The 13,111-nt window shown below is 47.5% G+C and overlaps 1 protein-coding gene across 2 annotated transcripts in view; it reads left to right on the top strand.

The window, feature by feature from the left end:
* Positions 1–3,643: 3,643 nt before the first annotated feature.
* ADAMTS9 (ADAM metallopeptidase with thrombospondin type 1 motif 9) overlaps positions 3,644–13,111 on the top strand; it is a gene marked incomplete at its 5' end in the record, with an annotated part of 165,082 nt that continues 155,614 nt past the window's right edge. For both annotated transcript variants that reach the window (XM_082848658.1, XM_082848659.1), the window contains 3 exons: positions 3,644–3,758; positions 4,356–4,756; positions 9,835–9,997. In XM_082848658.1, coding sequence (XP_082704784.1) covers positions 3,644–3,758; positions 4,356–4,756; positions 9,835–9,997 — 679 coding nt within the window. The remainder of the gene's footprint in view (positions 3,759–4,355; positions 4,757–9,834; positions 9,998–13,111) is intronic.

A 13,111-nucleotide genomic window follows, 5' to 3' on the forward strand; every position in this document is an offset into this window, starting at 1 on the left:
TGAAGCAGCAGCCAAAGAAGCTTCCCATTTAACCTACAATAACATTCAATTCCAGTAAAGCCTGGGAGAAGAAAATGGGCTAACATCTGTCCTTCCATTAACTCCAGGTGATCTCAGTAAGCGGTTCTTCCTTCAGAGCAAACTTCTGTGAGGGGCCAGCTATTACAGAATCCAGTCTCCCCTCCCGCACTCAGGTAATTTTATATTCTTATTTGTAGAACCAACTTCCAGACTGCATGTACATATATTTTTCTTTCATAATTTACATTTTATTGGTTGTTTTGAGGCTCAATACACACTTTAATTTGTACACAATTTTAACGGATGTACCAAAAATCTAAAAAGCCATGTAGCTGTGATTCTTTCCTAAACAGTTATTCCAGTCAGTTTCCGGCCTAAAATTTGGTGGCAAGTATTCCTTAAAAGGATATCAAGTATAAATTTATTTATCACTTATTAATTTGTATTATTTATTTATATATCACATATATTTATATACATTAATACAATAATTACATATTATAAATATGATAAAGAAGTCATTTTAGCACAATTGAAACAAAATAGAAGGTTTATATTTATTCATTCATTCAATAAACATTTCTTGAGCTCCTACTATGTGCCAGACCTGTACTAGATGCTGAAGGAAACATCATGAAATGTGAATGAAGTAGATTAAGAGGATTATCATGAAATACTCAACCTTAGAGAAAGGAGCAAGAGAGCCAAAAACAAATCATACATAGCGAAGACAGTTGAGACAATTCTCTTGATGATTTTAGCCGCCCTCACCCAAACCAACCCCCCCAAACCTGGCAACATTTCTCATTCATTCATTCTATATGATAATTATGAACTTGGACTAAACTGCTGAAACAGAGTTTGAATCTCAGAGTTTGAGACAAACACGAGTTTGTCTCTCACTAGTTGGGGGACCCTTATCCAATTATTTTACCTCTTTAAACGTGAATATCCTTATCTGTAAAATGAAATTACTAATACTGCCTGCCTCATAGGGCTGCTGTAAGAATTAAATGCTGTATTCAATGCACAAGGTGCAGCACATGGTATGTACTCAAAGTTGATTATTATCATTATTATTATTCAGATTTTGACCTGAATTATTTAGTTAGCTAGCTCACTCTACCTATTAATTTCTTATAATTTCAAACATCTTACTAAGATTTTTTTTGAGACTTGTTTATAGAGGTAAGCTAATAACACTTAAGAAAGGATGAACAGACTCACTGAGGATGAGAAACTTAGAAATCCAGGCTCTTGGTCACCTCAGGAGGTTGCAAGAGATACTGTGTAGTTTTCATCCCTATTAGCTGTGGAAATGATTGGTTGTATTAGGAGCAATTTTAAAGAACCATAAACAAAGTTCATCCTTTAATGCCAAGTCCTAGAAAGAAAACTAGGGAGAAAGAGTACACAAAGGAAACTTCTGCCCTTACATATAATCATTTCTATACTGTTAGATTCTCTATCAGGAGGGATTTAAATTGAAAAAGAGGAAAATTGTTTAATGGGAAATACTGAACACGTGCTACATTTTTAAGTAATTTTATAGTGGATGTCCTAGAATATTTTCCATAGGAATCACCTAATAGTTTGATTTCTTGATATTTTTCTGTTCCCTGCTAAACTCTCAGCAAACCTTAGACACTGTGATTGTGAGGAATTTTTATTACATAATGGAAAGAAAGATTGTGTATTAGCAGAAATGTCTTTTAGTCAATTACTTTGAAGGTTTTAGAAAAAGCTTTAAATGTTACCCTTTAAAAATCTGATTGTGCACTTGACAGGTATTTCTGTTTTGCCATCTTCACGTTGTGTACCCATCCTAAATCCCAGTCAGACAGATAATGGTAACATTGGTCTATCTGGGTTAACAACTTCTTTAGGAAATTTCAGTCTTGCCAAGTCATTTTTCCCTCTTCCAGGAGAAATATATGCATTAATGTTTCCAGAGTAGTGGACACGTATAGAATATTGCTATTTGGTCCCCGGTGTTGGCAATCTGGTATTTTCAACCTTGAGCGCCAGCCTACCAAGCAACAGAAAACTCTCGTTTTGGGACTTTTGGGCAAATACTCATTTTTACAGAAACTGTTTGAAACATCAGGGATTAAACACCTCTCTCCCTCTCTCTTTCCTCTCCCCCCGACCCCCCCCCCCAAACACATCCTCCCTCTCTGGCCTGAATTCTTCTGACTTCCAAATATGCATCCCAAGGCAGAGGTAGTTATAGCTTGAAGTGTCAGCTTTGAGCTGCTCCAAGCATCTCTTTGGCAAAAAGCAAGCGGAAGTGATTGAGAAATCCCTCCAGGCACTGGTGCTTCCCCTCGAGTCCACGACAGTCCCCTCGCACTCCTCCCCACCTCCCCCCCTCCCCGCCCCATGCCCATATCTCTAAACCCGGAGGCAGTCGGAGGCGCCTAAGTCCCCGCCTCCTCTCGCTGCCCAGAGCGGTTCTTAACCTTTTTTGGGCCCGAGACGTACAGAAAGCTATGGACCTTCTCGCGATGGGGACGGAGGTTGGGAAAAGCACAGCTTTAAAGCTTTGCGAAACTTTCAGGAGACCATGGATTTGTAACACACCGCGAACTGCAAAATAAGAACCCCAACTCTAAACCTCTTGACTTGAGGCGATTAAACCGAGAGCGGAGCTCCGATGCCAAATCTCGGCCCTAGTGAGAAAGTGTAGGAAGGGAAGGCGCTCCTGCGCTGGGCCACTTTCACTTGTAAGAAACCAAAAGAAGGGGTTAGTCAGGGACAGAAATTCATAAAGGGGGAAGGAGAAGAGAGAGGGATGGGGACAGCAGAGAAAAAGAAAAGGAAAGGGGGAGATGCGGGAACTAGAGAGGGAGGGGGGAAGAGACCACAACGGGGGGACAGAGACAGAGCGGCACAGAGACACAGGGCGAGGGAGAGAGATTCGGAAGGGAGAGAGGAGACGGCAGAGAGACAGACTGGGAACGCCAGGAAAGGGAGAGAACTTTCTCCGCTCTCCGTCCCCAGGGCAGGGAGTCTCAGGAAAGCCCGTCCCGGTGTGGTGGCGGGACCGCAATGGGCTGCCCCAGCGCTCCCGGCGCCTCTGGGAGCTCGAGTCCCGCACGGGCGGCCGAGGAGCGGACTCGATCTGGGAGGAGGCGGTCCCCACTCCCTCCGCTTTCTCCTCCCCTCTCCTCCTAGAGGCGGGGACCTGGGTACTTGAGCAGCGGAGGACCCGCGGCCCCCCCCCCACGCCTCCGCCCCCCAGCCCCCCATTCAAGAAGCCGCTCCGCTATCCCCGCCAGCACAGGGCGCCCGGCGCGCCTCGGAGCGCACGTTCCGCGCCTTCTCCTGCCCGCTCCCTGGACATTATGCGGCCGAGCAGCCGAGCCCCAGTTCTCCTCCTCCTCCTCCTCCTCCGGCTCCTCCTGCGGCCCGAGCGGTTCAGCTCTCGGCAGGCGGCGGCGTTGCTCAGCCGAGCGCAGACGGGACCCTCGCCGCGAGACCTCAGCGACTCCTAAAGTCAAAAGTTGGCGGCGGGCTCCGAGCGCTCTCCGCGGCCGCTGCCTAGCGTCGCCGCCGCAGCCGCCAAGGAGGACAGGAGGGAGGGGGGAGTGGGGGCGGCGGGGGAGGGGTGGGGAGCACCATGCAGTTTGTATCCTGGGCCACACTGCTAACGCTCCTAGTGCGGGACCTGGCCGAGACGGGGAGCCCAGACGCCGCGGCGGCCGTGCGCAGGGACAGGCTGCACCCGAGGCAAGGTAACGAGGCTCGGCCACCGGGACCCCTCCGCCCCTGTCGCCAGCTCCCCAGCCTCCGTGTCCGACAGCGGGCACCCCGCAGCGGAGGCCTCTCTCTCTCTCTCTTTCTCTCTCTCATCCTTTTCCTAGAAAGAATGGTCTCCCGCTTTGCAGCCTCTCCCTTCTTTAGGTCATTCCCAGCCTATTTCTAGAGAGAGACACACTGTGGAACGAACTTTGTCGTCTCCCCCTTCTTTTAGCCGGATCTTTTTCCTTCCCCACCCCAGGCCCCAAACTACAGTTACTTAGTAACTGGGGGCACCCCATCGTGGCGTGTTTTGTTTTATCCAGGGTATTTGTCAGGATCTGTAATCATGTTATGTGTTTTGACTTATTCATTGTCTGGCTCCGACAGCGCCTAACACTGTTCCTGGCACATAGTAGGTGTTCAGCAAATATTTGTCCAGTGACTGAAGGTGAAGGGATTGACTCAAATGGGGGGGGGGGAGGAGGGGGAAGCTGGAAAATAACTCAGGACGAAACCGCCCACTTCATTTTTAAATTAAAACTTGCGGAAAATTGAATTATTGGTTCATGTGCCTCTGCTTCTCTCTGCAGTGAAACTATTAGAGACTCTGAGCGAATACGAAATCGCGTCTCCCATCCGAGTGAACGCTCTCGGAGAACCCTTTCCCACGAACGTACACTTCAAAAGAAGGCGACGGAGCCTTAACTCTGCCTCTGACCCCTGGCCTGCCTTCGCCTCCTCCTCTTCCTCCGCTACCTACACCCAAGCGCATTACCGCCTCTCCGCCTTCGGCCAGCAATTTCTATTTAATCTCACCGCCCATGCCGGATTTATCGCTCCAATGTTCACTGTCACCCTCCTCGGGGCACCCGGGGTGAACCAGACAAAGTTTTATTCTGAGGAGGAAGCGGAACTCAAGCACTGTTTCTACAAAGGCCATGTCAATACCAAGTCTGAGCACACGGCCGTCATCAGCCTCTGCTCAGGAATGGTAAGTGGACGCGCACCCCTCCCCTGCCCTCTCGCCTCCTCACCCGCTTCTAGGAGACTTAATTGCTCTCTCGTCTAAGACCCTCACTGCGCCGTCTCTGCTCTGGCGTTAAGTATCAGCTACAAACTTGTTTGCGTCCTACGCTTTGGGTGGCTACACCGGTGAGTGCGCGAGAGGAGCGCACGCATCCGCCCCCGGGGAGTTCTGGATGTTTCGGAGATTTCTAGGGTCCGAATTCGACTCAGCTGAGTGTTGCCCCACACCGGTAGGTGGCTGGGAAGTCGGTTTCCAAACTCAGAGAGAGTTGTCCTTCCTTGCTGCAAACTCGGCCGCCCAGGAGCCGAGCAGCTGAGCGCACTGAGAACCCGACTCCTTATTGGCGCGTCTTGAGTCGGGGGTGTGGGCTGAGAATCCCCAGCCACGGGTATGGGGAAGTTCCTTCCGTGTGTCTTGGAGTGCGCTGCGGAATCTAGAGTCCCCACGTTCTCTCAGGGCCTTTTTTCACGCGCCAGGAACCCTGAGGCTGAGCTGGATTGACAGGGAACAGGTCCCGTCCCAGGAACGGAAGGGTGGGCCGAGGGCTCAGGGGGCGGGGAATGGGGCGGAGCCTTCCCTGGACGCTTTGCATTAGGGAGGAAACTGGGAATGGGGGTGCGGCGCAGTGCGACTCTGCACCCTGCTGGTGGGGTGGCCCCGAGAAGCAGAAATACTGGGAGAGAGCTTGGAGAGGCTGCCCGGAGGAGGTTTCAGTTCTTCTGGGATTTCCACCACCCATGGGGTGCCAGAGAATCCGAAAAGAGAGCCTGCGGCGCGCGTTTCCCTAGAGAGGGAAGGCGAGAGGGCGGGGCGGCCACCTCTCTGCGCTGCAAAATACGCACTTAGCAGGGGATCCAAGTTGATACCCCTACCCCCTGCCTAGTTACGCCCCCCCCCGCCCCACTTGCCCTCCAGTGGGCCCCACGCGGTGTCCGCCCTCTCCACTCCTGATATTTGAGGACCCGTTGTAAGGTTCTGACCCGAGCAAGAGCTCTTCTAGGACTTTCCCAAGCAACGTGCGTTTCTCCCTCGCGCTGTGACGCAGAAACTATCGCGGGTCAGACTCTCCCAGCGCACGGGCGCTCTCCGCCGTGCGCCCCCGTGATACGATTATTTTTCCCCAGAGCACCCATTAACTCCCCGTCGTTACTTTTTCCAAGTGGGAGCTTGGATACTTACCCAGGGCTCTTGGCTGCCCCCTCCACGGGCTGCTGTGAGTGGCTCCAGAGTCCCGCATCTGGATGTCTCATCTATCTCCGCTGCTCAACCGAAGGGTCGGGTGGGGAGCGAGGCAAGCTTGAAGACTCGGACGGGGTAGGGTTAGCCTGCTGGGATGCGAGGACGAAGATGAACGCCTTTAGCCCCCAGCAAAGCTCCCAGAGCCGCCGTGCTTTGTTGACATGGTTTGGGGGTGGGCGGAGACGGCAGTTAGGCGAAGGGGAGGGGGTGCTGCAGTGAGTCACCACTGCCCCAAGACGCCTGGAATCTTTCTGCTCTTAGCAAGGTTGGGGTTTGGGTGGGCACAAGTTAGGTGCCGGAACCCAGGGCATCAGAGTGTACCCAAATCCCAAGGTTGTAACCCACAATTCCAGAACCTTACTGATAGGGCTACGTGTGTACGTCAAGTTTGTAAACAGCCTTTACTCCTCCTCCCTCCCCGCCTCCACACCCCGCTGAGTGGCCCCAGCAGTGGTATGTTTTACTGCGCAGGACCTTAGTTTCTATTGGCAATTTTAGGTGGTAATTCGCACGTGTTAACTGCGGAGTCGTAACTCTCTCAGGGAACTGAGGGCCGGGACTTCAGAAGGACTGTCTAGACCTTGAGGAGTCCGTTTATATTGCGTTTAATTTGCAATCTGGCCCTTTTTGGGGGAGGTGGGGGGCAAGGTCTGGCATACATACGAAAAATATGTGAGCTGGCTGTTTCTATCTTCAGGGACGAATCTAGCTCCAAAACCCTTGCCCCTTTGTCTTCCTCCTGGAATTTATCTTTCTTCCCAAGATGCCCCCTTACCGTTTCAGTACTAATAGTATCCTGACGTTCCTCGTGGCCCACACAGGAAACCTTCCTGGAAATGTTTCACTCTTCAGAGTGAGTCATGCCAACCTTCCCCACTCCCGTCACCCCACTGGTCAGTTACTAGTTTCCCTGAATTCCCTCTCAGATGCGTTTCTCACCTGTTCTGAACATCCCTCCTATGACTCTGGACCTGTTTCCCTCTCTCTTCCTCTGTCGTTAGGACTGAAATATTTCCATCTGGCTTCTTCTCTGGTCTTTTTTTTTTAATCCCTGCCTCACACTGTTAACAGATGACTGATGACAAGGCACAACAAGATCGCATGGCTACCCTGTTCATTTACTTCACAGACCACCCCACTGCCTAGTGAGCGACTGTAAACTCCTCCATCTGGCACGTCAGACCATTGACAGTGGACCTCCTCACCCCTTTCACATCCACATGTCCATTCGCATCTGTTAAGCTTTCCTTCACAAATCCTGCATTTCAGGCAACCTGCTCTCACGCATTTCTCTGCATTTCCCTCCCGTCCTAGTTCTACCTCATAGCCTTTGGGCCTTTGGATTTACTTGGTGATCTCACCCTGCTTCACATGCTCAAATCATACCCTTCTTTCAAAGTGTAACTAAGGTATCTTGTTCCCCGGGAAACCTCTTTGTCGTCCTTCAGACTGCTGTTGTCTCTCCGTCTCCACTTTCATAGACTCTTACCTGCATTTCTCTTTGATGTTTAGTGTGCTCTCCCTTGTAGTATGGTTCTTGGAACACGTGTTCTATCCCCTTTTCCTTGGCAGTAGGGTCAGCATCAATTCATTTCTCTCCCGTATTGGAGCCTTGTATATTATAAGCACTTAGTACCTGTGTTTGAATAAATGGTCACCTTACCCAAGAAAGGATTACTCTTCAGTCAAGCAATTGTTTTGTGAATCAGCCACAAAATTAATCTGACTTCATATAGATACCATTTATTGAACTCTTACTATGTGTCTTGTACTATAATAAGTATTTTATGTATGCATTATTTCATCTAACTCCTTACAACAGCCCAATCCTTGAAACAACCCATTTTGCTGATGAGGACACTGAGGCTTTGAGAGTTGGGGCCTTGCTGGAGGTTTCACAGCTAGTAAGTGGCAGAGTTGGGGTTCCCACCCAATCCTCTGACCCGTACTCTTAACCATGGGCCAGAGAATGAATCTATGTTCTTAAAGAGAATTTCAAAGTTCTTGTTTTTGTTTGTTTTTAAAGGCACTGGACTAGAGTCAGGGTACCTGAGTTCTAGATTCACCATGGGTACTATTCAGCTGCTTCTGTATCACTGAAGGGGATAAGCCAGTTCCTCTCTCTGGGCCTCAGTTTCCCCTTTCAATAATCAAAGGTGCCAGATCTTCACCAGATGGGCTCCCAGATTCTTTCTCAATATTTATAGCCTGTCTCTAGTAGCTTTCCCATGTTGTAGCCAGCTTCCTGCTCTGTGCTCAGAGAACACCAGAGTTGTATGTTGAAAATGGAGAGAGGTGCCTGGGTGAAAATAAACTTGTTAAATCACTTCTTCTCTGGACACCAGTTACTCTGTCTCTTATTTTGACACCAGACGACACTAGAGCTGTCTTCTCTTTAAGTCAGTGGTTCATGAGCCACACGGAGAGCTTTTTAAAAAAATACGGATGTTAGTCGTCACCACTGGAAATTCCAAATCTGCAGGTACAGGGTGGCACCCCAAATCTAAAATTTTTTTTCAACTTCCTAGGCAATTTTGACACTTAGCTGGGTTTGGGAACCCCAGTGTCTTAGCCAAGTGCTTGAAAACTTTATCATGCCTAAGAATTCTAAAATTTCAATTCCTGGGCCCTACCCCCAGATACTTTGATTCAGTAGATCACATTTGGGGTGGAGTGCGATTATTTGAGTATCTAACTAACTCCTGGATGGTGCCTATGCTGCTGCTGACATTCAAGGACGCTCATTTCCCTATATCCAGGGGAAAGTCAAAGGCCTCTGCCTTTTTCCCGCCACAGGGAAGAGGAACAATGGAGAAGGAAGAGCTTGATACTTCCCTTGAAACATTGCCACCGGCATGGCATGGGAAACTTTTTAGTGTTCTTGTAATGTTTTGTTTGGGTGTTTCAACTTTGAATCACCATTAATCATTTGCAAAACTTGTTGGTACTTGGGAAGGGGAGGAGAAAGAGTTACCTCTTTCAAGGTGCTTAGAGTGATTGGCAAACGCAAATTGTATCCTGGTGGTTAGAGGCTAACCCTGCAACACCAAAAGCCACTCGTGTTCTAAGCCCTTACAAGGTATCACTTTGCTAAGCACTTCACACGCATTATCTTATTAATCTGCACAGTAAGTGACAGTAAGTATTTTTGTCCTTAATTGATAAACAAGGAAGCTGAAGCTCAGAGCAATTAAGGAACTTGCCCAAGGTGGGTGGGTAAGTGGCAGTGCTGGGATTGGAACCTCTGGCAGCCTGACTGCAAAGTCTTATCCCATGTCACTCCCTATGGCCAAGGGAAGGGATGGTAAGAGACTCGTGTGCCAGTGTCACAGGTGGTACCACCTTGAGTGCCTTGTGGTCAACATATGCTTTCTAGTTTGAAGTCATAATAAGGCTTCCTTGGGTAGGCTTTTGCTTTTGGAGCTGATACTTGTCCCTGAGTTTCCAGGCTGTCTTAATGCACAGAAACACTCTCTTTCAACAGTCTGTAGGAGTGTATATAATTAGAACTTGAGCACCAAGGAAGTATTTCTCACAGACAGGTTTGGATCGCAGGTGCAATAAAGTAGAGTCCAATCAAGGGTAAGGTACTGATATGGCAGAGAGTGGGGAAAAAAACCAAAACAAACAGACAAAAGAAACAACTGCTTTTCCAAATATGTCAGGAGGACTTTTCAGTTTAAGCAGCCCTCATGGGAAAGGGATTGGGTAATGGTGCCGTTCACTTGGCAACATTCCACTGTCCTTTTCCTCCCAGTGGCTGAGTTATATTAAATCAACCTCTCATCTCTCTTTATTTGCAGCTGGGCACATTCCGGTCCCACGATGGGGATTATTTTATTGAACCACTGCTGTCCATTGACGAGCAAGAAGGTGAAGAGGAACAAAACAAACCCCACGTTATCTATAGGCGCAGCACCCCTCACAGAGAGCCCTCAACAGGAAGGCGTGCGTGTGACACCTCAGGTATTTGCTTCTTCCCTCAGCAGAGACCCCCCGCTGTGTGAGCTGGGTTAGTTGCCAGGCTACAAAGATGTAGCCCTTTCACAGGCTACAGAGCCCTACCATTTACATTGTCTTTTATTCAGTCTTCAAGCCAGGTAGGTATATCCCCATTGTATCAGTACAAATGTGGAAACTATGAAGAGGTTTAGTAACGTGTCCAAGGTCACACAGTGAATAAGTGACAAATCCAGGATTCGGACTCAAAGAGCAGGGACTCCAAGCCCACTCTGGGCAGAGCTGCCTCTTTTGTTGAAGTTGCTCATGTTTAGGCTTATGCTTCAGTAATGTCTTGAGGCTATTGTCGCCGTATCCTCAATCAGCAATTGCTTGTGTTTTTTTGCTGGGTTGGTGTCTTCTATTCATTTGGACTTTTTTTTGTTTTTTTTTTTTTTTTTTACAGTGTAGGGTTATGAAAAAGTCTTAACAAATGCAACGCACAAAAACTTCTATATGTTTATGGGAATTTTCCAGTCAACTGCAGTTTAGTTAATGTTCTGTGGCTTCAGGAAGTATAGGAATGGAGCTGTGGGTTGCACTGTCAGGTGTCAGTCGAGTGCTTATATGCCCACCGTAGCTCTTCTTCCATCCTGGTCAGATTCTTTGAGGCTCGGTGCTGACACACTTGGCCAATGTCAGGGGCATGTCCTCTGGGCACACCGGAAAGCTTATGCTTCTGTATGCTTCTCATTCTGCAGTCCTGAAGCACCCTGTCACTGTCTTTGAATCCTTGTTACTTTCTCTCTGATGATAGTGTATCATTAGAAACCGTCCATGTATTTGGTCCTGTGTTTTAGGGTGTTTGTTAAAATACCATCTTGTTTATTCTTGGACTTCCTCTTTCTGAAAATTTATCCCTCTCCCTATTCTTTATTTTCAAAAGTTGCTTCCCCAAACTAAATAACTTCTCAGGGTCTTTCTGGCTTCTCCAAATAAGACCAAAATTCAAGACAAAGGGGGTTTTCCTAAAATGATCACTTGTTTCATCTTGTATCTGTATCAGGTTCTTCCACTGTGACAGAGTGTGATGTCCTGTTCTCCCCTGGAATTATTACTTCTAAAGTGAATCCTTTAACAAGGGATGACATTGGCTGCTGATAACCTGGTATAGCCAAGTTGTAGCATATGGCATCGTTAAGTCTTTCGGCTTTATCCCATCCAGTCCTGTGTTCTTAACCACCAGGGCTAGGTGGAACATAACTAAAATATTCTGTCAGTTAGACTCTCTACAGAGCCAAGGGGTGGAGGTGGGAGTCTGAGGGAGGGGTGTACTCAGAAACAATAGCCAGGGTGCCACGACTGCCAGCTGCTGGCAAGTTCAATGGCAAGACATCTATCACATCTTTTTGCCCATGCTAGTAAGAATGTTGACCTTTACTTCTTGAATTCCGAAATCTGAAATAGCCACTGCATATTTTATACATGTGTCTAAAACATACATATATCATGTAATAAAAAGGAAATAATGTGATTCAAGAGAGGAAGAGAAAAGTCTTTCTTAATACTATCATTCCAAAAATCCTCAGGGTTCACTTTTCAATTTAATTATCCAATTAAATAGACATTTGATTTTCTGGACTAGAGGACAAGTCATTGTCAAGTTCAGTTGAAAACACAAAAAGGAGGGAATCTGAAAAAGTAAAGATTGAGGACAACAAAAGATGGCTTAACTTTTCAAAACAGCTTTATTTGGGTTCTAATTATTGGTGGGGGCCTTTGAGTGCCACCTTTCAAATCACCAGTGCCAACTTTTAGTTTTCTTTCTGGTTTTTGCTTGCCAGTGACCGACATGACAGGCCCTTCCTTCACCCCGTGTGATGAATCAGAAGCCTGGCAGTTTTGATTGGCTCTTTCAAAGGTTGCTGCTGGACTATGCCACTCTGGTTTCTCTCTTCCAGCTGCTTCTGCACCCCTTCTTTGAATTCAGATGCAGGCGGCTCAGAACAGTTGGAGAGAACTTTGGAATGTGGCACAGTTCACCAGCAGCCATTAGAGGGATGGACCAGCAGGTCACGGAAACCTCCAAAACCAGGTAGCCTTGGCACAGGGAGTGAAAGCTGGTGGGGAGGGGAGAAGTCCCTCTGGCCAGAGGGGAAAATATCCTCTCTGCGAATGTCAATTCATTCAGCTTCAAGGATTTCAGCTTCAAGGATTTCCCCTACTAAGAGCAGCCGTTGGTAATCAGAGATAAACTTTAGAAGTACCCTGGGAGCCTCATGCAGAGTCTTTAAACAAACAAACAAACAAACAAACACCTCTTGCAGGGAAGTGAAATAGAGCAAGAATCAGTGGGTTTACTAAGTGCTCCAGGTGATTCAGAAGTTCAGCTAAATGTGAGAGTTCCCGCTAAAGTTGGATTTAGGGCAGTAACCACTGTCCATAGCCAGTGCTGCCTTTGCCCTGGACTTGGCTTTCTCCTTCGCTGCTTTCCACCTTCTCTTCTCATAGGGTGAGGAAATATTCGAGCTAGAGGAAACTAGCTCTAGGTCAACATGCTAATTCTACCCAGATGAGCAAAAACTGTAGGCCTGGGATGTTAAGTTACTTATTTCCAGGAGTGATACCCTATATATTCAACAAGAAACCATCAGAATTTGAGGTCACCCAAGCCTGGGAGCAGGCCCCTGGAAACCCCCCGCTGAGCTAGGTGTAACCCTTTAGTTGCTGGATTATGACGGTCTTCCCGGGACAGGGCACTGTGGCAGTGACACCTGCTTCCTATAGATGGAATAGAAGTCTTGCTCGTTTCTGATTGTTGATGTATGTCTAATTTTCAAAAAAGATTCTGAGATAACTTTATCAAAAAGACACGTGTAGAAGGAGTCTTATATAGTGAAAACTTCATGGGTTTATAAAGGAGTCTACAACATAATTTATTCATTCATGTGTGCATTTATTCATTCAGCCATGAGCTATTTATTGAGTAACTCCTCTGTACCATGAGGCTAAAACCAGGAACCATCTTTATTGCAGTTAGATGTGTGACCTCAAGCACGTTTAGAGCATAAAGTAAGAATAACATACACCTTCCAAGGGGGTAGTCAGGACTAAATGAGTATGAAACAATGGAAGCTCCCG

Source organism: Leucopleurus acutus (genome assembly GCF_964270905.1).
Source record: "Leucopleurus acutus genome assembly, chromosome: 10".
NCBI lineage: Eukaryota > Metazoa > Chordata > Mammalia > Artiodactyla > Delphinidae > Leucopleurus > Leucopleurus acutus.